The 25,236-nt window shown below is 43.6% G+C and overlaps 2 protein-coding genes across 3 annotated transcripts in view; one reads left to right on the top strand and one right to left on the bottom strand.

The window, feature by feature from the left end:
• TPCN1 (two pore segment channel 1) overlaps positions 1–13,975 on the bottom strand; it is a 59,345-nt gene extending 45,370 nt beyond the window's left edge. Inside the window, exon 1 of the mRNA XM_044989465.1 lies at positions 12,884–13,975. Coding sequence (XP_044845400.1) covers positions 12,884–12,995 — 112 coding nt within the window. The 5' untranslated portion in view covers positions 12,996–13,975. The remainder of the gene's footprint in view (positions 1–12,883) is intronic.
• Positions 13,976–14,062: 87 nt separating this feature from the next.
• Positions 14,063–24,812, top strand: IQCD (IQ motif containing D). Of its 2 annotated transcripts, none has more exons than XM_044989472.1 (5): positions 14,063–14,394; positions 15,279–16,152; positions 20,619–20,852; positions 23,075–23,146; positions 24,360–24,812. In XM_044989472.1, exons 2-5 carry the CDS (start codon positions 15,430–15,432, stop codon positions 24,630–24,632), a joined length of 1,302 nt encoding a protein of 433 aa, XP_044845407.1. In that variant the 5' UTR covers positions 14,063–14,394; positions 15,279–15,429; the 3' UTR covers positions 24,633–24,812. The 2 variants fall into 2 exon arrangements, with proteins under 2 accessions (XP_044845407.1, XP_044845408.1); XM_044989473.1 differs by lacking the exon at positions 14,063–14,394 and adding an exon at positions 14,527–14,647.
• The last annotated feature ends 424 nt before the right edge of the window (positions 24,813–25,236 follow it).

The following is a 25,236-nucleotide window of genomic DNA, read 5'->3' on the forward strand; positions in this document are numbered from 1 at the left end:
GTAATTATGCTGACTGCCCAGTTTTGATCACAGGAAAATTTGATCACTGCTGAATTTTCAAAGACATCCTAGATTCACAGCAGCCATGCAGGGCCTACAGAAACGCGTTCCCTCTTTCATTTAACTGGTCCAAAACACCTCTGGAAACCCTAATGAGTCCTAAACTACACTACAACTATCCCCAGGCATCATTGACTGAACACTGATTGATGCTTCAGTATGACAGAAGCTGCTACATGGACCAATACCAATTAGAAGCTTTCCCTGGACCACTGGTATACACATACTACAGTTTGAGAGCCACGCAGCTCATTCATAGTTAGTATATAAAAGTATGAAGATCATTGTTCAATTTATGAAAGGTTGCACCCGATTAAAAAAAAATATTGTTACTTATCACCAGTAGTTCTCGCTCTCCATCTGTATTGCCTTCACAGAGCCGCACACCTAGCCCTTTTCCACAGAACCTTTTTCAGCTTGGCATTCAATTCCTACACAGAGGCTTTCTGGATGTAATATCACAAGGGAGAATATTAACTACTATAAGCAGGGGCAGATTTCAATATTCTTACATCCAAAGTCTGATGATAAAGAAGTACCTGCTCCTTTCTGCATTGCTCCAGTTGCTGAAGTCAGATGTTGTTTGAATTCAGGGGATTCTGATTAGCAAAATACATAGCCCCACTTATTTCGACATGTTGGGGTACAAAAGACAAACTAGATCCTTTTTGCATATATTTAAAATCCAAAACTACTTTAAGTTTCAGATCTTTTATTTTGACCATAACAGATTAAAATCAATCCTGCAAAAAGGAGAACCCTCAAACCACAATATAAAATTAGTCTCCACAAAGTGATTTTGATGGCCATTTTGTCAGTTCTTTCAACTGGTAGTATGCTTATGTAATCCTATTAGACCTCTGATATCCCATTATAAATACATACATAAATTCTTATAACTGACAAATCTTAACTCCTGAGGTGAAGACAGGGTCTGCAAATTTGTTTCCAACGGGGGGGGGGGGGGTGTCAACTTAAGTTGTAAGATCCATGTTTTCAAGACTACTACTTAAGCATACAGCTATCCTACCGTGTTCAGTAGGAGAAAGGCAAGCTCCCTCTAACAGTGTAAACGCAGAAGGGTCAGTCAAGGAATCCAGAAAGACAATATCTGAACTCCCCCAGTCCCCACTACTGTCCATCTTTAATACAGTAAGTTAAAATGAATGTTAGATATTCTCTCCAGTTTTGCTGCTCACTTCTAATGTAATGCTTTCAGATGTCAGCACTGACTATTTCTTAAGATGAAATCAGAATGAAGTAATCCAAAATTGGCAGTGAAAAGAAAAACGTGATATTAACACCTGAAGAAAAATATAGACTGGAAAAATCTGAAATTTGTAAGTTTTGTGGGAAAATCTGCATTAATCAGTAAAAATGGAACCCACAAGAACCTGTTTATAAATTATCTCTCTGCTAGCGAAACTCAATTTTACAAAGTATACACCCTTAATTATAGTGATAAATCTCTGTGGTATTAAAAATATGTTCCAGCTTGCGATATTTGTGGAACACAATCATTATCACCTCCTCTTCCTTCTCTACTCTGGCAGAACTGGGGAAGAGAAGTTGCTAATAGCCCATGGGGCTGTATAAAAAGGAATAAGGCGAATTCCTGACTTCTTGTCTCACTAAACTGCTGCTCAAGGAAAATAAAGAGGAACTGCGTAAGATCAGCCCCAACAAGATTTAACAGGGAGTAAAGATACTATCTTCCAGAGGCTTACCCACAACTGCAAGATTTATAAGTTTTTTTAGGTCATGAGGGATCATTATAAACATCTAATCTGACCTCTTGCGTGACTCAGGTGATAGGACTTCCCTGAACTAACTTCTGCTTATCTGTGGTTGCTAAAGCATATAATTTAGAAAAACATCCAATCTTGATGTAAAAATTGCTAGTAATGGAGAATCCACCACAACTCTTGATAAAGAGAACGAGGAGTCCTTGTGGCACCTTAGAGACTAACAAAATATCTCTTCCTACTGTATTTTCCACTGCATGCATCCGATGAAGTGGGTTTTATCCCACAAAAGCTTATGCCCAAATAAATTTGTTAGTCTCTAAGGTGCCATAAATACTCCTCGTTCTTTTTGCTGATACAGACTAACACGGCTACCACTCTGAACTCTTGATAAGTTGTTCTAATGATTAATTGCCCTCACTGTTAAATTTTTTTCCACAGTATTTCTAGTCTAAAGTTGTCTAACTTCAGCTTGTAGCCACTGGCTCGTTATACTTTTGTCTGATTGTTCAAAGAGCCCTCTAGTACCAAATTTCTGTTCCACATGTAGATACTCACAGGCTGTGATCAAGTCACCCAATATCTTTCTCTTTGATAAAGTAAATAGATTTAACTCCTTGAATCTTTTGTTGCAACAGACAGGTTTTCCAATCCTTTAGTGGTTCTTGTGGCTTTTTCTCTGAACCCTCTCAAATGTTTCAACATCCTTCTTGAAGCACAGACAACAGAATTGGACAAAGTATTCAAGTAGCGGTCACACTAGTGCCAAATACAGAGGTAAAATGAACAGGGGAGCACTGAGTTTAAGCATCTAAGGATCACATTCACCTTTTTGGGAGCATTGCCTTGGGAGCTCGTGTTCACCGGATTATCAATTATCCCCCTCAAGTATTTTTCTAGAATAACGGATTCCCAGGATACAGTACCCAATCCTGGGAGTATGGCCTACATTCATTGTTCCTAGATGTATGACTTTCAATATGGCTATAGTGAAATCCATATGGTTTGCTTGCACCCTGCTTAACAAGTGACCCAGATCATTCTGTATCAGTGACCTGTCCTCTTCATTATTTACCAGTCCTCAATCTTTGGGTCATTGCAAACTTTAACAGTAAGGATTTTGTTTTTCTTCCAGGTCATTGACAAACACGTTCAACAATGTAGGGCCAAAAATCAATGCCATGTTGATTTTATATTGTTTTAGTTTCTTAATCAAAATGTCATAATGCTACCAAGTCAACTGCCCTACAGAAGTCTATTACATCAACACTATTCTCTTTATTAACGAAACTTGTAATGTCATAAAAAGATAAGGTTAATTTGACAAGATTTTTTTCCCCATAAACCCATGTATATTGGCATTAATAAAAAGAGTTCGGTAACAGCCATTCCACTATTGTACCTGGGATCAATGTCAGGCTGATTACAGGCCTATAATTACCTGGGCCATCCCATTTACTTTTTTTAAAACATGGGCACAACATTAGCTTTCTTCCAGTCCTTTGGAACTTCCTCAGTGTTCCAAGACATATTGGGTTAAAAAAAACCAAACACCAGCATTAACGTTTCAGAGAGCTTCTCATCCAATTCTTTTAATATGTTTGGATGCAAGTTATCTGAACCTGCTTATTTAAAAGATGTCCACCTTTAATAGCTGCTGTTTAATATCATCCTTAGTTATTGTTGGAATGGAAAAGTGTATCAACATATGATTTGAATACATCATCTGGCTTTTCCCCAAATACAGAACAGAAATATTTACTGAACACTTCTCCCTTTTCAGCATTAATGAAAACTCTACCATTTCCATTTAATAATGGACTAATCCTATTGTTAGCATTCTTTTTTTCCTAATATACTTAAACTCGTCCATATTATCCTTAACTCTGCTGGCCATAGATTTGTGTGTGTTTTTGTGCTTTACCAATTTTCTAGTTTCCTAACTTCTAGTTTACATTCACTACTACCAATTTCCCCCTTCCCCCACTTGTTATGTTGTTTATTTTATAGCCGGTTTTACTTTCCCAAAAGCAGAACACTTAATGTACATACAGGTTGCAAAGCAGAGTCAAAGAATAAAGTGACATGGCCACGTAACACCCAGCAAGTTTGCAGTAATTGTTGTCACATTTCCAGTTGTTCTGGAATGACCATCACACTACCAAGTCTCTGCCCCACCCAGGCATCAGTAAAGGGGTGTGACTGTCCAATACAAGGCGTACTTTCAAGTTTCAGTGATGACTTACTGTTGACAAATTAATATAATAATCAACTCGAGTTAGCAGTGTCACCTTGTAAGAACATTGCGTGAAGAGGATAGCATTTGGACCATGAATAGCCTTCCTCAAGATACACTTTTGTGAGGTCATTATCAACTGTGGTGCCAAGTGCTGCTCATCCCACCCAGGCAAGCAGTCCCACTGACATCAACGGGACAACTTACAAGAATAAAGCAAGCAGGATTAGACTATAGCTCAATACTTCAGTTACTATTCAAGAAAGCACCAAAGATTGATACCCTCAAGCAGGGTTGCCAGGTCAATGAAGGAAGTGGGAGTGTGTGTGGAAATTAGGGTGACCAGACACTGTCCCAATTTTGAGGAGTTTGTCCCGCATTCCGACCAGAGTATGGTCGGAACGCCATTTGTCCTGATATTTTGTTTCCTGGTCTTTGGCGGCAACTCGGCGGAGAGTCCTTCAGTCGCGGACAGTCTTCGGCAGCGGGTGCTTCTGTCTTTGGTGGCAAGGTTTATTACCCGCCGCCAAAATACCGCCGAAGACCGTCCGCGACTGAAGGGCTCTCCGCCGAATTCCCGGACGGGTGAGCTTAAAAAACAAAACAAAAAACAAAACAAAAAAAATCCCCCCCCGCGGCAGTCCCGATATTTTCCCCTTAACATCTGGTCACCGTAGTGGAAATACCATTCTACTCAGACCCACCATTTTTCTGAGTATTCCCCCACCCCAGCTTAGAAATAGTGCAACATATTCCTATACCTTCTGGAGCCCAATGACTACAGCTGATGGATTGGAAAGGATTAGCTCTGGAGGAGATAATGCTTCTTTTTACCTCCTTACACGTCTGGTTATCTCTTAAATGGCAATATAATCTGCATTTAGAAATGGGATGAGGCCAAACTCACTAAAACGGCTGGGCTCTGGAGATTTTTTCATTGCTCCTACATATGGAATTACGTGCTCACGCCTCAGTTTTATGGGCATCGCCCTCATTTAACCCAATGCACAGATGCATTTATATATTCCATGCAATACATTTAATGGGTTACGTTATCTTCCTGTATGCAGTTTTTCCTGCATGACTGGTAAAAGTAAACGCCACAAACTGTATTTTGTTCTCATATAAATTCACAGAGGACATCAGAGATTACCAGATTATGATTTACAGAAAAAATAAGAGCATGTACCATATTTGTTTACATTTCCAAGGCATCTCTCATCCTAGCATCTGAGTGCCTCATATCTACTTGTATTGATATATATGTTCCATAATTTTTTATTTCCTTTTGTGCAAGAATAAAAGCATTGTTATGAATAGGTTTCACCGGGTCAGGATAGCTTTCTCACATGTAGTAAGCAGTATTTTTTGCCTCACCAATGACCTTGACACAAGCCACTTAAAATTCTGATTTGATCTTAAGTTTGTAAGAGCACCTCTTTGTCATCTGTGAAGTCGTCCACCATCAATACCGAGCAACTTGGGGTTGAACCAGAGATATATTTTACTTTTGTTTCCCCCAAAAGGGAGAAAGAGTTCCCATGTCTCCTCCATGGCATGTGAGAGCCTGAGCTTTCCATTCAAACGCTCAATGGATACCAATAGAATCCCAGAGCCACTCCACAGGTCACGTAAAGTAGCACTTAAAGAACTACTCAGATTTATATTCTAGGATAAACATTTCCTTTTTATTAAACATATTGCACAATCGTGCTATAAACACATGGAAACCCTTGGAAGGTGCAGATCTAAAGCCAGAGCCTGTCACAGAAAATGGAGACCTCTCAAACTCATTCCACTTTCCCCATTTTAGAAAATCAGAAATTGAGTGTTCTGGCTCATAAATTCTACTCCTGGTGAATGTGAGCTTAGAACCCCAGAGGCAATAAGGAAAAGGCAATCAACAACAACTCTAACCACTGCACAGATGCTGCTGTTTAGTTCATACAGCGCTTCTTAAAGCATTCGGATGGATAAAATGGGATTTCAACGCAGGGGGGCTGAGGGCAGCAGGCAGGATCCCTCAGTGAAGACACCAAGGGCAAAGGAAGTTCTGAGGAGCATCATATTGGTTATGATGAGTTAACTCAGCATGCTCAGCTTTTGTTCATTTTAATCTGCCAGTAAGCAAACTTGGCCATACCAAACATCCTGCTTCTAAAATGCTCTAAAAATCCACAGGAACCATAAAAAAAAGAGGAAAAACAAACTGATGTCTTCCCTGGGAAGCCATGAAAAGCTAATAACTATTTGTTTCCAACTGTTGTTGGGTTTCCTGTTGTCATTTCAGGATCACAGTCTGAATGTTTTCTAGCTCTTTAAAACCTTTTATAGTTCCAGGACCACCTGTTCAAATACTCTGACACCACTACACATGTGCACTTCTCTATGCATCCCTCAACACAAGCCATCAGCCTGGGAAGGAAACACTTAACCTGTTTTTCTGTTCTCCTATCACGCAGAGCCAAGATGTGCTGAAGAAAAATGCAGATAGCTTTCTCAAAGCATCAAGGTCATTGTTGGCTTCTACACAAAAGGGGAGATGAGTGGCTTCCAGATTCTTCAATCCCCATTTGTCATACACTTAATGACTTATGTTATGTGTGTATAAAACTGGATATGTGTTCATAATTCTGGGGGTAGAGTGGTGAAGAGAAGGGTTTTACTTTAGCATAATTACTCCAGGGGGAATTCTGTGCCGAAAAATTGAAAATTCTGCACACTATTTTAAAATTTTGCAAATTGTATTTGTCAAAACACTGTATAATCATGCCAGTTTCAATTATTTTGGTAATTTATTTCAAAATACCTGTCAGCAAGTATGTCTGTTGCAATACAGACACACAAAAATTCCCCAAGAGTAGAGAGTTAAAGAAACCCCTATGACAACCCAGTTCCAGCTTCTCTTCCCCCTACCCCTCAGAGCCCAGCTGGGGGGCCAACACACATACCACCTACTCCCCAGATGCCAGCCATGGGGCCCTCCCCGGCCCAGACACTCACACCGCCTATTCCCCAGAGCCCAGGGATCCAGAAGGAGAAACAGCTAGATGCTGAGTCCCAGGCTAGCACGGCATCGTGTCACCACCTCTTTCCTTTAGGGCATGCTGGGAACTGCAGCTACTGGGAACCCTCCAGTTCCCTCCCCCTCCCTCTGACCTTCTCTTCTATTTGTGAGCTGGGCTCTGCTGGCTCCAGCGGCCCCTATTGGCAGCCAACATCTCTGCAGCGCATTTCTGTGGGGCAATAGGGATATTCTGCACACACACAACATTAATTTCTGCAAAATTCTGCATTGCGCAATGGCGCAGAATTCCTCCTGGAGTAAATAATGGAATCCTTTATAACACACCATGAAATGATCTTGTGCATCCTACTTCTGTGCAGAACAAGTAGGATGGGGAGCGGGGGGGGGAAGTTGGACCATTCAAAATACCATTGGGGGACAGACAAGACAGTCACTTATGAAACTTATTATACTACATTCAACAGTGCAGCTGTTCTTTTTCAACAAAGTGCCCTACTGTGAAAGGCACAATGTCTGAATTAATGTAGATCAAGCCCCCCCCTCCCCCCGACTGAAAAAACAAGACAAACACAGTGAGTTCATACTAACTGCAAGACAATCCTTCATAGTACTTGATTAAGTTGAGAGTTACTCTTCTATAGTTACCATGCACTGTGGTCATACATTATTATTTTTTTTTGTAATGCATGGACACCACATTAAATTCAAGAGAGAGTATATATTTAAAAGAGTAACAATATTACTCTCTCTTACTACAACAATTATGCACAATTACAAACCCATACCCAAAGCACTGCTGTCTCACTAAAGCAGAGACACAAGGAGATGATGTGTTAGGAGTCTAGCACACAACTGTGTATTCTTCAGTATCAGAAGACACACAGCAGCTCCTGAATGGAATGCAAGTTGGAAACCAACCTTTCCAGACTTCATCTGAGTTTACAGGGCGTGGGCACATCACACCAATAATCAGTGACAGGGGAACAGTGTTGAGAGAGAAATCAGTACATTCTAATGTTTCATGTGCTGATTTCTTCTGCTGTAATTTCCATCTCCTACAGCAGTGTTTCCTCAACCTCTCTCTGCTGGCAACCTCCCTATTTGAAAAAATTGAGACCCTCTACCTACCTTAAGCTTGGCCTTCGGCTTCAGCCCCCCCGCTGCTGAAACTATGTAAACTGACAGGAAGCAGGGCAAAAGCCAGGGGTCCCGCAAAGCTATCTAATGCTGACTGTGTTTGCAACCTTCCTAAACCCACTCTGTGACCTCCACTAGGGGTCATGAACCCCAGGTTGAGACACTGTCTTAGGAAGCCATATTGGAGACAGCTTTCCTTTGGGGGCAATTTGCTTTTCTAAAAAAAAGGAGTTCCATTGTAAGTTATCTGGGCTAGATGATTATAAAAACCCCAGCAGACATTCAGACTGTACAGTTGTGAGTTTGGGAAGAGATTTTTATCAGTTTGATGCCTCTCATTGAAAGTCAATGGGAATTAGGCACCAAACTGCCCTATGCACTTTGGAAAAAAAAAATCTCACCCTTAAATAAATAACAGAATAAAAATACATCATCACTACAAAAAAATTAGTCCTTCATAAAACACTAATTACTCCTCCCAGACCCACTGTGAGGTAGGTGTAATACACATTTTACCAATGAGAAAACTGAAGCACGGAGAGGTTAAGTGACTTACCCTAGGTCAAAGAAGGAATCTGTGGGAGAATTGGGGCTGGCACGCCTAAATTTCTGGCTCTCAGTCCTGTGCTCAAGCCATGATTTATCGCCAAATGAAGTAGCTGAAGCACCACTACTGGAACTATTTAAGAGGAGATCAGTGGTACGAGAAGGCATGTTATAGGAAAATATACTGCATGGTATGTAGAAAGTTTAAGGTTTTGCTGTCAGAGATCTCATGAATTACCAGGTCAAATGCAACCACCTTGTCTGCCCTCACTTTCCCACCCCCCCATTACTTTAGTCACAGTCATCAATTTCCACATACCGGTAATCTGTGTGCTGAGTCTGCAATGTCACCTTTCAAATCTCTCACTGCCATTTGGATGATCAATATCTTCATTTCCTGATAGTTTTGTGGAAGACTTTGAAAACCTAACTTAGTATCCATTTACTTTCAAAGCCAGCGAAGTCAAAGACCTCCTTGACAGGGAATCTGTTTCCTCAATGAACAGAGTATTAGCAAAAGCACAGATAGTTTGCTGGAGATTATAGAATTTCCAAAAGAGCCAAAAAGCTGTTCCCTACTTGTTCCCGCTAGGAACATCAGAGGATGTGGTGCAATTTCACATCTTGGGAACTCTCATTCACTGGCTGCACTATAAAAATTACATTTTTAGATGATAACAAGGATATTTTCTAAAGAGATGCTAACTGTTCAGATATGGTATCCCTGCTAAGTATGAAGGGAAAAATCCTTTTTCTTTCACTGCTGACACAAATATGTTCTTGAACCAGAATTTATACAAGGAAATTTGTATTCCTTCAAGCTTTATGCGGATTACAGGAGTCAGCAAGTGGATATTCACATCCCTGAATGCTTGTGTATTTCAGCGGAACTGTCTCAACCATTCCTCGGCTAGATTCTAGCCCAGTGCTTTGGGCACGTGCCTACAAGTGGATAAGTAGATAAACTATTCAAAATGAACTGGTTTATTGTACATGATGTGCCCTTATTCCATAATTATACTCTAAAACTGTTCTGAGTTATTTGAACAGAGCATCAGCCAACTGCACATCTGACAACTTTGCTGAAAGCCGCATTACAGTCTCCTAGTTCCTTGATAGGATTTTTCTAATATCAAGACCAGACAGTACTTGATAAAAAGAACTCCTTTATTCCCAACTTCTTATAGAAGTGTAGCACTTTCTCCAATACTTTTAGAACCTGTGATGAACACTCACGCAGTAAGTACTGCAGCACAGCTTCTTATAACTGAGGAACTTTGGATTCATAATCTTCATGCAGGAGGGTTATGCACCACTATGCATTTCACTGTGAAGTATCTGTAGCTTCCTCCTTTGCAGGTCTTATGCCATAAATTTCAGGGTGGCCCAGAACATACTTAGAAGTGAGCTTGGGTAATAATTCTCTATTTTCCACCCATTACAAATTAAACGGAATGGCTCAGGCTTTCTAAAGTTTCCTTTGATTCACCTTTAAGTAGAGCCCAAGTTTGGAAAGGCTCAGCAAAGGTATGAGTGTTTTTGCAAAATTACAATTGCCTGAAGACAGGACGCTTCATTCAAAATCTAGAGTGGAGGCTGACACTTCTACTAGAATTTATTTTTGCCTCAGTAACAATCAGTGTTTTTCTTGTTCAAACCAGAGTTTGACTTTTTCCACTAGCTATAAATCCACTAGCATGGAAGTATTGTGGTAACATAGTACAACATTGTTGCCTATATAACATATGTACTGTATGTTCTGCTCTGAATGCACTGGACCTGCACTGCTAGTTGATGCAACAGGAATTTCCATATAGAAAAGTACATCTTGAACCTCAACTAACATGAGGGTAAATCATCATATGTATATGTATGTATGATTTATTGCCTATAAAGCTCAAGAGAGATGCTGCCCAATACTTGCAAGGCTTATATATCAGACTTTGAGATATGACGGAAGAACATTTTTTAAATTTAAGATTTTCATCAGTAGATCTCAAAATGCTTTACGAAGGAGAGCAGTATCATTATCCCCATTTTACAGATGGAGAAACCGAGGCACAGAGTAGAGAAGTTACTTGCCCAATTTCACCCACTAGGACAGTGGCAGAGGCAGGAATAAAATCTCTGTCTTCTGAGCCCCAGTCCAGTGTTCTTTCGACTAGGCCAGACAAGTGTTTAAAACAAAGAACTAAAAGTCAGGAGGTCCTGAGCTATTTTTTCCACAACTGTTAGCGACTGACTGTGTAACTAAGGTCACTTAATTCCTGTGCCTCAGTTTTTCCCCACAGTAAAATGAGGGTAATAACACTCATTTAACTCACAAAGGAGTTGTGAAGCTTAATTAGTGTTTATTCAGCACTTTGAGATCCTCAAATAAGATGTGCTAGGGAAGGACAACATAATTTCTTTAAGCAACAGACTCAAGTGATGACAGCACCTCTCTCCCTCTCAGTCTCCTGCAACTGCTGGAGTTTTGAAAACTTACTATCAAGCCTCACAATTCTTTTTGTTCAGACTGCTGCCTGCATTGTGGGAAAACCTCAATACTGCATCTGTTAGGATCAAAATTCTAGTCAGCGTTGCAGAATTCTGACAATCTGGTGAGAAAGACAAGTGATAGCAGCCTGGAAGACATGATACTTCAGAGTATAATATAAAACCCTGCCTTTCTTAATCTCAATCATTATAAGTCTTTTATGTACTCCTCACTCAAGTGTTTTCCTCTATTCAGTGTTTAAATAATTAAATAGACCAGGGGACATTTTGTCTTTACATTCTTATTTTAAAAGGAAATCCAGCTTCTATCTTCTCATTTAATTTTCTTTAAATTCCAACCTTGTAGCATTAACTTTACCCAATAAAAGGTCCCTCCTGCCCACCCCTCCTGCGACAGTTTTAAGAAGCACACCCCTGTATTTAAGTTACAATTTTTACTTTGTATCATGGTTTTGAGAAAATTGGCATGTAGCTACTTACAAAATATTGCAGTCTAGTTTTTACAGACTATCAACACTAACAACCCCCCCGACACACACACAGGTCTGAAGGCCCAGTTGCAACAGAGTTAACATGTCCCCAAGTTAAAAGAGTTAAACAAGGGCCTAAAACAGATAAACTATGGTTCTGTGATGTAAAGTAGATGGGACCTAACTGTGTTGCACCCACATACTTGAATTGTGCTACAACGTTGGGACAGATCAGAACTATAACATGGTTTGGGAGTATGGGTTAAACCTTGGAGATATTCCATCTACACAGCAAAATGGAACTGTTGTAACTCAAGGATTCTCAACCTACAGGTTGTGGCTAGGTGCCAGGAGGTTGAAACCAGGCAGCTCTATCCATATAGTTACAGGGAACAGGACTACTGGCTACATTGTAAGGGGCAGTCCCAGTTTAGAAGAGGCTGAGAACCACTGTTTTTTAGGACAAACTATAAAGTAATTGAGCCCCCCAACATGGCTGTGTTTACACTACAGAAAGGCCCTTAGAAATCTGAGATCAGAATCACTGACAGGTAGACCTTGTCATGTAATTCCTCAGAATCCCTTTCGTTTTGCTAACATTGCTAGGACTAAATTCACTCATGGAGGCGGACAGAGATTGAAAAGGGAGCAGAAAACAAGGAAGGAAAGAGGTCTTTTGTTTCCTTTTTTTGGTCCTCTTTCCCTACCAATAGTGACTGCTTCTACTCAGAGCTTTCCCCCAAGCATCCACAAAGTGAAACAGACATCTCTAGTCAACTTTAGAGTTATCAATAGGGTTCTGAAACAGGAACTTCAATTTACGGGCAAGAAAGTCCCAATTTATTACCTGAAAGTATCAAAGGCTGCATAACACACAGACTCATAAAAACCAAATAATCTACTCCTTTGTCACCCAAGACATTCACTAAAGTTATGAGAGTTTTCAGTAAACAATAAAAAAATTCCTAATAGGTTTTTTGAGGCTACTCCGAATACTGTGAGTGATTAGGTTTTTTGGTAAGATTTCAGGCTCCAGCAGGAAGAATACAGAGCAACTGCTATGGATAGAAAAAAAAAATAAAAAAAAACAAAACACAAACCACAATTATGGCATCTGACTGAAAATAAACTGTGCGCTCCAAAAAACATAAAGTGGTCTTACTTTCATTAGGCAGGTCCTCCCGATCCAGCTCCTCATCGGGTGCTGAGGTGTTGCTTCCACTCTCATCCAAAGTGAGAATGAGGGGATCATCATCATCCATGCTCACAGCCATTCTATTTCCTTTCAGGCTCCTCTTCCAAGAACTTTAAATAACGTCTTTTGCAGTTCACCTTTCAAAAACACTTTGTCAAAAATATTCCTCAGAAAGTCCTCCATCAGGTGCATCTTCTAGACTTAAAAATATGCAGAAAGATATACCCATTTCCAGGGGATCTCAGACCAAAAAAAGAATCTACCAAGCTGTTTGCTAAGAGTGGTACAGAACAGCAAGTTCACTAGCAACATTAGTTTATATCCAGCCACTGGCTATTAAAACAAAAAACTTTATCTAACTTGAGCTACTTATCCGCAACCACAATACTCATGATCTTAGCTGCAATAGTCATGATTTAATTTAGAACAGAAGGAAAATAATTCCAGGTAAATCCCTCAATGTTTATTAATAACAAAGAATAGGCAGGGACTACATATATATAGTTAACATAACACTGCCACTTTCATACATGGCTTCAAATCCAAAACTATTCTGTTTTTCCATTTCAAAACTCCAGACTCCAAGGGGGAAAATGGGAAAACGAGTCTGATGAGCGTGCACACTCATGAATTCACTAACAGAACTTTTCCTCCACTACACTTGTGAAGCCCTAAGAACCCAGAAGTTACCCTAAAAGCGCCTTACTAATGCTGCCAGCCCTCAATGTGGTTATGGTGTGGCTCTTTTCTGGGGGCCGAGGTGATGGCTGGGGGGAAGTCACAGTGAAGGCTGGGGCAGGGGCGGAGGTAAGGCCGGGTCCGGTCACACAAACAGTAACGTGGTCCCAGGACAAAAAGTGCAAACGTGCATTTCCGGGCAGCGGTGCCACGCGCAGCAGCGAGCAGCGCCCCGCGCCCACGGGAGACGTGCTGCCCGGTACGGGGGGGGGGCTGCTTTGCAGCTTGCCTAGCAGAGGCGCAGGGATCCCCTCCGCCGCGCTGGCTCCGCACCTGCCCAGCGGCTCCCTGGCGCGCTGCACGAGCCCTGCACGAGCCCTGCACGGCCCCCCTCCCCCACGCAGCGACCCCTCCCCCCGCCTGCCAGGCCGCTCGTGTGCACGTTTCACGAGGACTTTTCACGCCGCGCGAACCCCGCGCGGGAGCCAAGGTCCGCTGCCCGGGAAGCCCTGAGCCCCAGCCGGCGAGTCCAGCAACAGAACCGGGCCCCTCAAGCCACCAACGGCCGCTGCGACAACTCGCCTCAGCCAGCCAGCCGCCGAGCCCCGCCCACCGGCACCGCCCATTGGCCGCCTCCCTCCCGGCTGCCTTCTGATAGCTCCCCCATCCCAGAGACCCACCAATCGCCCCTGGGCACCCTCTCTGCCCCGCCCTGCCACTGCCGCGGCGCAGGGAAGGGGATCCGGGTTTCTCCCTTTTTGTCCTGCCATTGGATGGAGGACTCGCCCATCAAAGTAGAGGTGAGCGGTGACGTTTCTGATTGGTCAGAAGGCTCAGTGACACATTGGAGACCCCGCCTTTCTCCGGAGCTGGAAGAGGCGGGACTAAGCGTGCTAAGCGAGGGCGGCGATTGGTTACGGGGAGGGGTGGGGGAAGAGTCAGGGAGGATCTGTCCCCGCCGTCTCCGTTTGGGGTTAAAGGTTAGTGACGCAGTAACCTAGCAACGGAGACACGCTGGAAATAGACCGGACGGGAGGCGGCGGCGGCTTTGCTGTGAGCATGTGACGAGTCAGGGAACCTCCCCGGGAGCTGGGGAGCCCTTCCCCCAGCCCGACCCCCGATCCTTGAGGGGACCCCCAGGAAGGCGGGGAAGCCCCTTCACCCTTCTCCCCCTCCCACCCCCAAGAGACTGGGGAGCCCCTCGCCACAGTTCGACCCCCCCCACAAGAGAGACCGAGACACGCTCTCCCCACCTGCCCCGTTTCAAAAAGATCAGCCCCCCCCGCACCCCAACTTGGCCACCTGCTCAGAAAGACCAGCCCCTGTCCAACCCACCTTCAGAGGGACCCGGGAGCCTCTTAATCCAGACCCTGAGAGACCGAAGAGCTTCCCCATCCCCTAGAAACCAGGGATCCCCACCACCATCCCTGTCTCTTCTCAGAACTGGGGAGCTTTCCCGCCACCTTTCAGCGTGGGGAACAAATAGCTCATCACTCTGTCTCAGTGCCACTGGAGGCTTAACATATAGTTTCACCTCCAGCACAGAGACAGGCTGTCAGAGGTGTAAGGACCCAATATCCTGAATGTGCTTTTAAACCTAGAGACAGCCCCAGTATAATTCAACATTCACAATTTTTACCAAATGATATCGTGTTGCTAATGCTGAAATCAAACTTTTTTTAAGGTAAATTTTGTGAAAGAAGAGCATGCAGCTGAAGCACCGGAAGGATCTAGATGTTGTTTGATTGAGATGTCCTCTGTGGCCCTACTCATATAGAAGATTTTTGCTCCCTTTCACTTTAAAACACTCAACTTCTAAGCATTTGGCTGAGAACATGGCAACAAAGGTGGCTACCATGCTTCAGTTACCATATGAGTCTACTGATTCAAGCAGCAAGTCTTCGGTGGGACACAGTCAGACTCCAAAAAAGTCAGTGATCAAAACAAGCCCACTAAAGCTCTTGGATCCAGGTCGTTCAAAACTTACCACTGTTGAGACCAAGAGGATCATATCTGTTTTGGATGAGGCCACCTTTAAGATAGAACTGATCAGTCTGATCTGTCACATTACTGAATTTCTGGATAGTTTAAGCACTATACTGGGATCTGAGCTCATGGGTACCCTTAAGGAGCATGAGCGGCTTTCAAACAACATGGAAGCTCTACTTACCCAGCTTCAAAGAGAAGGTCTCCTGAAGCAGGAAGATGGAAGAGGGGACCTTGTAGGAACTGAGGAACAAATCCGCCATCTTCAATTGCATCAGCAAGCTGTAAAAAGCTCTATCAGAAATATTCTGAGACTCTTTCAGGCTGACCCTCTAGCTTCTCAAGCTGTGAGAGATGAGGCCTATGCTAGGGATTTATCATCTGAAATGTTTATCAAAGGCCTTTCAGAGTTCCGGGGCTTCTTGCTTGAGAAACTCCTGACTAGTCCCTTAGAAGAACAAGAAAAGATTCAATTCATGGAAGAAATCTCCCTCCGGGATAAGAAAAACACTGAAACCATTGCAACTTTAGAGGCAGAACTTGCAACAGCAATCCAGAGTCGAGACGATGAGGTACAGTGGTAGTAAGACTAAACATCTCAGGCTAGAGGGGAAGATCATTGAAGGAAAGGCCAGTAAATTAAAATATAATCTGTTGCCTCTCATAAAGTGGAAGTCACTGAAACATTTTCTGAATTAGAAATAGTTGTTATATTCTAAATATAATTAAAATAAATCATTGCATATTTAGATTGAGGCTTTCAAACATGGTTCTAACATGTTTTGACCCCATCTTTATTGGCCAATTCAAACCCAGTTCACCCAACCACTGAGTTTAAATAGTATTTAAGAATGGTTAAAAACAGTTGAATGTCTCATGTAGACAGGGCCATATAGATAGATAGATAGATAGATTAGATTAGATTGAATTTAAAGTGACAGTGAAGTCAAGCATGTTAGTCTATGGTTCTGAACCATTCAATAGCTAAAGGAAGGGCATTGTACAAATCCATAAGGGAACCAGGGTGCAGCCTGCAAGTATGTGGCCTATATCTTCTAATTGACCACCATGGCAAAGAGAGTCACAAAGGCCCCTCATGATCAGGCCATAATGTCAGCTCTCACTGAGAAGCACTAGCACCATTCACTGTAACTGAGATAGTGAAACAGTGACAGGCAGTTCTAAAAAACTATTTAAAAAAATCCACGTTTAATACAGACTCCACATTCACTATTTAACATATTTGTTATAGGCATTTTCTATGGCCTTCATCATAGTATCTCTGTGCCTCATGAACATTAATGAACTAAGGCCCACATCCCCAAGGATATTCCCCAAATTACCTACAAGGATCTGGCCCTAAGGCTCAGAACCTTCTTCTGAGCAGTATTGTTTCTTCATTTTACAGCTGTGGAAAATGAGGCTCAGATCACACTACAGGTTGGTGGGCAGAGCCAAGACAGGAACCCAGATCTCCTGACTTCCAGTCCATCGTTGCCTTATACACAAACTATTCCTTCCTCCCTAATTATTTAACTAGTCATTTCAGTTTTCATATGGGGTACTGATAGAGTTGCCAACTTTCTAATCACACAAAACCGAACACTCTTGCCCCGGCATTGCCCCACCCCTTCTCTGAGGTCCCGCCCCCACTCACTCCATCACCCCTCCCTCCGTCACTCGCTCTCCCCCACTCTCACTCACTTTCACTGGGCTGGGGCAGGGAGTTGGGGTGCAGGAGGGGCTGAGGGCTCCCGCTGTTGGTGCGGCCTCTGGGGTGGGGCCGGGAATGAGGGATTTGGGGTGCAGGAGCGGGCTCCAGGCCTGGAACCAAGGGGTTCAGAGTGTGGGAGAGGGCTCAGGGTTGGAGCATGGGGTTGGGGTGCAGGAGGGGGTGTGGACTCCAGCTGGGGCTGGGAATGAAGGGTCTGGGATGCAGGAGGGAATCACGGCTGGGGCAGGTGGTTGGGGTGCAGGAGGGGGTGCGGGCTCCAGGTGGGAGCTTGGGTGCAGGAGGGGGTTCAGATCGGGGATTGGGGGTCAGAAGGTGATGTGGGCGGTGGGCTCCAGGAGGTGGTTCCAACCTGGGGCAGGGGGGTTGGGATGAGGGAAGGTGTTCAGGGTGTGGGCTCCAGCTAGGTGGTGCTTACCTCAAGGGGCTCCCAGTCTGCAGCGCAGCAGGTCTAAGGCAGGCTCCCTGCCTGCCCTGGCTCCACACAGCTCCCAGAAGTGGCTGGCATGTCCAGCTCCTAGGCGCATGGGCAGCCAGGCAGCTCTGCGCGGTACAGGGGCAGCCAGGCAGCTCTGCGCAGTACATGCGGCCTGGGCCCGCAGGCACTGCTCCTGCAGCTCCCATTGGCCGTGGTTCCCAGCCAATGGGAGCTGCAGAGCCGGCGCTCAGGGCGGGGGCAGCGCATGGAGCTTCCCTGATCGCCCCTGCACCTAGGGGCCACAGGGACATGACGGCGTCTTCTGGGAGCCAGAGGGAGCCTGTCTTAGCCCCGCTGCACCACCAGCCAGACTTTTAATGGCTTTTAATGACCAGAGCCACCAGAGTACCTTTTCGACTGGGCGTTCCGGTCGAAAACTGGATGCTGACAACCCTAGGTACTAGTCTATCTTGTAGGCTTTGCATAAACAATGAAAGAAAACAGAAGTAAGGAAACAGATTAGCAATGGACAAAGCGTAAATTCACAAGTGAGCTTGTAAACAACATGTAGTTATTAGATAAAGAAATAGTAAGAAGAGTGATGTGTGATAAGTTTACAGCTGCAGCTTTGCTTACTAGCAGTTCCAGATCTGTACAGAGGCTGGCTACAAAAATGGGTAAGCCAATTATAAATCATGATGCAATGTAAAATGTAAAGCACATGCGTTAGTTTGTTTCCAAATACGTATATAATCTGATGTATTATTATGTGCTTTGGTACTGTGGTAAACCTCCATACCCACCCCATTGCATTTGAGCTTGATCACCTCAGCATAGTGTTGCTGTGTGTCAGTTAAAAACTCTTCAGTGATGAGTCCAGATTTGAGTTAATTTCTTGGGAACCAAGTGGAAAAGGCCTCGGAGAAAATCCCAACATTTCTACTAAACTTCTGTAATATAAATGTATGTTAGTTTGTTTTAGTGCTGGGAGCAGTTTCCAAATTACTCCTTTCTGTCCAAAAGACCTCCACAGTGACTATTTAAAACCACAATCTAAATGTCCATTACTGCATTCCAATCAGCATTCTAAACAACATACACATATGCGCGTGCATGCCAACCAAAATCACTTCTCTTTCTGCTTGACTTTCCAAATGTAAGGTAAATACACAAGCTTTGAGGAAGAACATTGAGCAGCTATTCTAGCCAGGCCATTTGACATGAGGATGTTCATTATGGAGCATTCAGGATTCCCATTGCTCTGAGAAAGGATTCATTAAAAAGTCATTTTAATCTCTTTCTTTTAAAATTAAGAGTACAATAAAAATAGCAATACTCTTGTAGTAGTTAATTAGACCAAAACCAGTTAAAATCCAGCGTAATCTATTAATCCAGTGTAAATGATCTGACATCCAGTGTAATCTGTTAATACAGCCTTGCAAAAGTCTACCCACCCACTCATATGGAGTGAGAAATATATTAGTGGGGTCAGTGATAGGTCCGATTTTTCATCATCATCATTGCAGGGAAGGGTAGTTGAGTAGCTTTTGGGCTTGGACTGGTACATTTCTGTGATGATTTTATAGGGATCTATTAGCCGCAACACCTAGTTATTTTTCTTTTACAATTTAAAGCTACGATCCAGCAATCGGATCCATGTGGGCAGACACTGCATTCATTTAGAGCCCCATCAATTTCAGTGGGGCTCTGCACAAGCCCTATGGTCCACTGGAAATGGTCCAATTGAATGACTGGGGTCAAAGTGTACTTAGCAAGGCAGTAGGCCAGGCAGGATAATCATCCTTTTTTTCGCACTTGGCGGATATCTACAGAGGAACTGAGGCATCGGGGGTGAGTTCTAATTTTCAAGCTCAGGTCAGGCATGCTGGTAATTCAGTGCACTCATTGTTTTTAAGTGCAGTTTAGCAGTTCGCTCAGTGCTAGCAAGGAAATACGTTTCACTTGTCGGGACTGTATTTTTGTCTGTTCTAGACGGCCAATAGGACTGGTCACCCAGTCTAGCCGCAGAACAGGCACAATAAGCCTGATCCCAAGCTCACTGAATTCAGTAGGAGTCTTTTGCACTGACTTCAATGGGCTTTGGATCAGGTCCAGTATGGATAGCAGCTGTGCCAGCTTCCCTGTGCTGCACAGCCGCTGTTCTTCAATGCTGCCCATTCACTCCTTGGCCTGTCTGCTAAACTTCCAACAAGAGTCAGTGAGGAGGGGAATTTCACTCTCATTGCCACCCGGAGAGAGCTCGCCCATTGGCATAATAAATCCACCTCTGTGAGAGGCGGTAGCTATGCTTGTCCACACCAGTGCTTAGGATGGTGTAATTTACATCACTCAGGGGTGTGGATTGTTCAGGCCCCGAGCAATGTAAGTTATACTGTAGTAAGCGCTAGTGTAGACCAAGCCTCAGTGTCGGCCTAACTCTGCTCCCTTTGAAGTCACTGGGAGTTGCACCAATAATTATGTCAGAGTTCTGTGCAAATGCAGTGTACTCACTGTCATTGGAATGTAGTTATTTATCTTAGGACACTGGTGTCTTTGTAACTAAGCCTTAATTCTCCTGTAGGTTGTTGCCTGATTTGGTAGACAATTTGCGTAGGTTTGTTTCCTATTATCACTTTTCTGAGTAAGGGTCTTAAAGGTTGCTTTCAGCGTCACAGAGGAAATAGGCCAGGATGTCTGGTTTAGAAGCTTCTAGGTATCTTGCGTTTACAGCTATTGCAAATTCTATTAATCTATGCAGCCTACACACTTTTATCAAAAAGACATTTTATACAGACCAACAGATTAATCCTCAGGGCTACAAGGTTTGATCTGAAAACCCCTTGACGTACCCAGCAGTTCCTTATGGTGCCTCTTTTTCCTGGCTTTAGATTATGAAAAAGAATGCTGCAATCAGGGATCTCAAAAGCCACTTACTTCATCTGGAGAAGTCCTCTGAAAGCCACATCCAACGCACGAAGCAGGAAGCAGAGAAACTCCAGAAAGGGGAGCTGCGAATTTCCCAGGCAAAGTGTGCCAAGATACAGCAGGATATACATCAGCTAAGAGCACAGCTCAATGTTCTCATCATAGACAATCGAGACTCAGAGCTGGCTCTCAGAAAGGTATTGAGGGAGGGGAATTCTAGAGAAGCAAGCAGACCTGTTAAAGTGCTGTGAGTTCTTCATGTTGTCTGCTAAACTTAACCACTTAACTGCTAACAAAAACGACAAGGGGGTCCTTGTGGCACCTTAGAGACTAACAAATGTATTTAGGCATAAGCTTTCATAGACTAGAGCCCACTTCATCGGATGAATGAAGTGAAAAATACAGGAGCAGGTATAAATACATGAAAGGATGGGGGTTGCTTTACCAAGTGTGAGGTCAGTCTAGCGAGATACATCAATTAACAGCAGGATACCAAGGGAGGAAAAATAACTTTTGAAGTGGTAAGAGCGTGGCCCATTACAGACAGTTGACAAGACTTCATGCATCTGATTATGTGGGTTTTAGCCCATGAAAGCTTATGCCCAAATAAATTTGTTAGTATCTAAGGTGCCACAAGGACTCCTCACTGTTTTTGCTGATACAGACTAACACAGCTACCACTCTGAAACCTGTTAACTGCTAACAGACATTTCTGGCAGAATGCTGTGCAGCTGAGCATATCAGTTATGATCTAACATGCCACTAATTTCACTGGAAAGCAGCATCATAGCAACCCATCAGCAAAGGGTCTTATTTGTAGTTACCTATAGCTTCCACCGGACATGTACATACTGGGTGCCAGGCTGCCTCCGAAAACACTTGCAATATATAGCACAGGTTACACAGTGCTCTAGTAGGCCAATGAAGCAGTCAGAATTCATAGCCCGAAAATGACTACTGCAAAGTGCAAGGGAGACAAACTTATTCTGAGAAACAAGGGAAGAAATCTGAGACCATCAGAGGAAATGACATCAGTCAGACAGCATCCTCACTTTCCACTTAGCTAGGTGCCCTCCCAATCACCAACATCTCCAAGGCCTCACAATACGACCCTAGTGGTATTGTTCCTGCTGGAGAGTGACTGAATTGTGCAGGAAAAATCTATAGTGTTAAAAAACTTCACCTTTTCTTTTCTAATCAGTGCTCAGTCCAAATGGGCAGAGACCAATTTGCAGGCAGAACATATTACATTATATATCTTCTCTAGCTCTTTCAAAACACTGTATAGTCCAAGGCAGAATAAAGCTTCATAGTGTAGGGGCTCTGCCAACGTGGCAAATGAAAGTTTCCAAAGCAGTATGAAATCCAAGCAGCCCCATCCATTGTAGGCCTGCTTTGTCATCCAGCTCAAATTCAAGCTGCAGGTCATTTCTCTGCTTTCTGTTAAAAGCTGCTCAGCTCAATCAATTATACATGCTGAGGGAGTAGGGGAAGAAAGAAAACACACTTTCTCACCACTGAAGTCTCCTTTCCCTTCCTACGTGCTCTTCTCCTATGACCCAATGTTTTAATTGGATTGAGGAATTCATGTGTGAAGGACTGGGAACAGTCATAGTGAAGCACTGGAATGGGTTACCTAGGGAAGGGGTGGACTCTCCTTCCATAGAGGTTTTTAAGGTCAGGCTCGACAAAGCCCTGGCTGGGATGATTTAGTTGGGAATTGGTCCTGCTTTGAGCAGAGAGTTGGACTAGATACCTCCTGAGGTCCCTTCCAACTCTGATATTCTATGATAGGCTAATCTACCTCACATAAAGGCAGGAGCTGGTCATCAGAGCCTGCCAAAAACCTGGCTCTTATACCATCCATGCAGAAGAGGTGTGGTCAAATAGGGAACTGGGTCTCTTAACAGTGAATGGGTAAGCTTAACTGGTGAAATTCTCTGCCCTGTAATATACAGGAAGTCAGACTAGATGATCTTCTGGCCTTAAAATCTGAGTGGTTCTACAGAGTGCAGATACCATCAGCTTGAAGGAAACTCTCTAGGATTCCATCACACAGTGAGGTCAAGTTATTTTCAGCTCATTTTCCATCGGTCCAAAATATTTCTTTATTTTAACTACGCCCATCATTACAATCAGTCTAGTGTCTCTGTGCTGCAGCTGAATCCTAGCCACTTGCTGTAGATCAAGCATGCTCCATATTCTGTAGGTGAATGATGTCTGCTCTCCATTAGAGGCCCAGAGTCGGAGAAAAAGACATCTCGGACTGAAGAACCTTTCCGAAAGGAGCAGGCATCACTCAAGCATACTAGCTGCTGGGATTCAAATCTACAGCTCCTTTCATCCCAGCATACTGCATGTTATATTTCTATATTCAGCTGCCTGTAAATGTCATTTTTTCCTGTGTCGTTTATTTTAGAAGAAGTACAAAGTGGAGATGGAAATCGAGAACTGGATCCAGAAATATGATGCTGACATGGGAGAAAAACAGGTACCCTCAGTGGTCAAGACAATTGGTTCTTCTTTGAGAGGGCTTGTCCATGTGGATCCCACACAAGGGGTGCATGTGATGTACACAGACAAGCCATTTCAAAGAAGAACCACAGTTATTATCAGGCATGTAATCATTTTTCTGCCCTGCTTTTGTGTTCAGCTGCTCTCTGCTGTATAGGCATTGTTGAGAAGGGTCATGTCAGCTGCAGAATCCTATCCTATTCTAGCACTGGATGATTGTTTTCTCAGTGTATTGGATGGAATTGCCGTGTTAGTTTCCTTAGCCTTACTGGCTCCACCTAGTGTACAGATCAAGTGCTCTTCCACATCACTACTAACTTGTTAAACAGATAGTTCAGAGTCTGGAGAGTGACAGCAAATGCATCATTGTCTATCTTCCACATTAAGCTTAACAGTCTTAAAATCATGTCCACACCACCTAATCCCTCCTAGAATCCACTAATTCCTCACATGTTCCTGGCATCTTAGTGGATGTTTGCTTCATTATCCAGATCAAGACAGGGCGCTTGGTTAACAGCAAAGCAAGGGCCCAAGGAGGGGGACCTGGAAAATTGTTGTTGATTGGCCTTAATAGTAGGTCCCTGCCTTGTCAACCTTGTAATAGGAAGCAGAAATGAGCTCAGTACATGAAGACTTGTGGCACCAAGCCCTGCTGGTTCCTGGCTGCCCATGAAGCCATCATCATGAACGCAGAGGCAGAATTTGATAAATAAGGGTTGGTAGGTCTGACACACAAAAGTTGCTGGTTCCCCTTATCCTATCATGCGAGCATGTTATCTCCCTACAGCTGGGTTATAATGACAAGAAACCACCATCATCCAGCTGATTGTGTTTATATCATAGATAAAAAGTTGCTTAATAAGTTGAGAGTTGCCTGGCCTTGCAAGGCAATGGATGGTAACAACTGGAACAATGCCTGCAGTTTTTAAAGAAGCCTAAAGGAATTGGGAACCTGGCTCCCACTGGCGTTGGGCGCCTCCTTTTAGACCTCTTTGAAAATTCCATCTCAAGAGATGAAAAGAATAAGGGCTGCAAGTGGCCCTGCACGCATTTGTGATGGATGAAACGATCCCTATTCATATACAGTCTGTAAAGCTTTTTGGGATCCTTCTGGAAAGACACTACCTATGCTAAATACAGGGTGATATTATGAATGTCATTTATAAGTCTGGTGTTTGCTGTCCTACCAGACTGAGTTCGAGGAAGTCGATGCTGTCTATACTGAAGAGAAGGCCCAGCTAGCTGAGCTGAAGGAGAAGTATGCTGTGCTTGAACAAGAGTATTCTCAGATCAAGGAGGAGAGGAGGCGATCCCAAGAGAAGAAGGAAAGAGCTGAGAGGGAACTGGCTATCATGGTCCGTGCTGCCACCCACATTCAGGCCTTCTGGAAGGGCTACTTGGTCAGGTCACTGTTAAAGTCAAAGAGAAAGAAGAAGGGAAAAGGCAAGAAGAGCAAGAAATAAATTCGTTCCGTCCTTTCCCCTCGCTCTCGCTTCCCAACATTGCAGATGTTTCCCCTTGGACCTCAGCTGTCTAGGGTGTCTTCACTTCAACCAACCAACCTCTCCAGGATGTCTATGGTTTTTATATACACAAATTTGGCATGTAAAAGTGATTCTATCATAAATAAATGTCAGCCAACATGTGAGACTTCCAGGTGGGATATTTTAATTGCTTTTGGCCCAGATTTAAGAGAAGAAGGATGATCTTGTAGTTAAGGCACTGGACTGGGAGCTGGGACTCCTGGGTTCCTTCCCCAGCTCTGCCACACATGGACTGTGTGACCTTGTACAAGTCACTTAGGGCCCACTCCTGCTCCTTCTGAGGCTAATGGCAAAATTCTCACTGACTCCAGCACTGGTCCCAGTACAGACCCCAGCAACGGTCCCATGTGACATACCCAGAGTACGATCTAAACTAGGTAGTAGCTGTGTCACCTCTGCCCTCTAACTTGGGGTGTCCTTTGCACTGCTTTGCTTTTGTTGCCTGCACTCCTGGATTGCTCACACACAGCTTCTGGCATGTAAGTCACTCCCAGCTGTGTGTGTGTGCAATCTTAGGCACCGA

The sequence above is a fragment of the Mauremys mutica genome, chromosome 16 (genome assembly GCF_020497125.1).
Source record: "Mauremys mutica isolate MM-2020 ecotype Southern chromosome 16, ASM2049712v1, whole genome shotgun sequence".
NCBI lineage: Eukaryota > Metazoa > Chordata > Testudines > Geoemydidae > Mauremys > Mauremys mutica.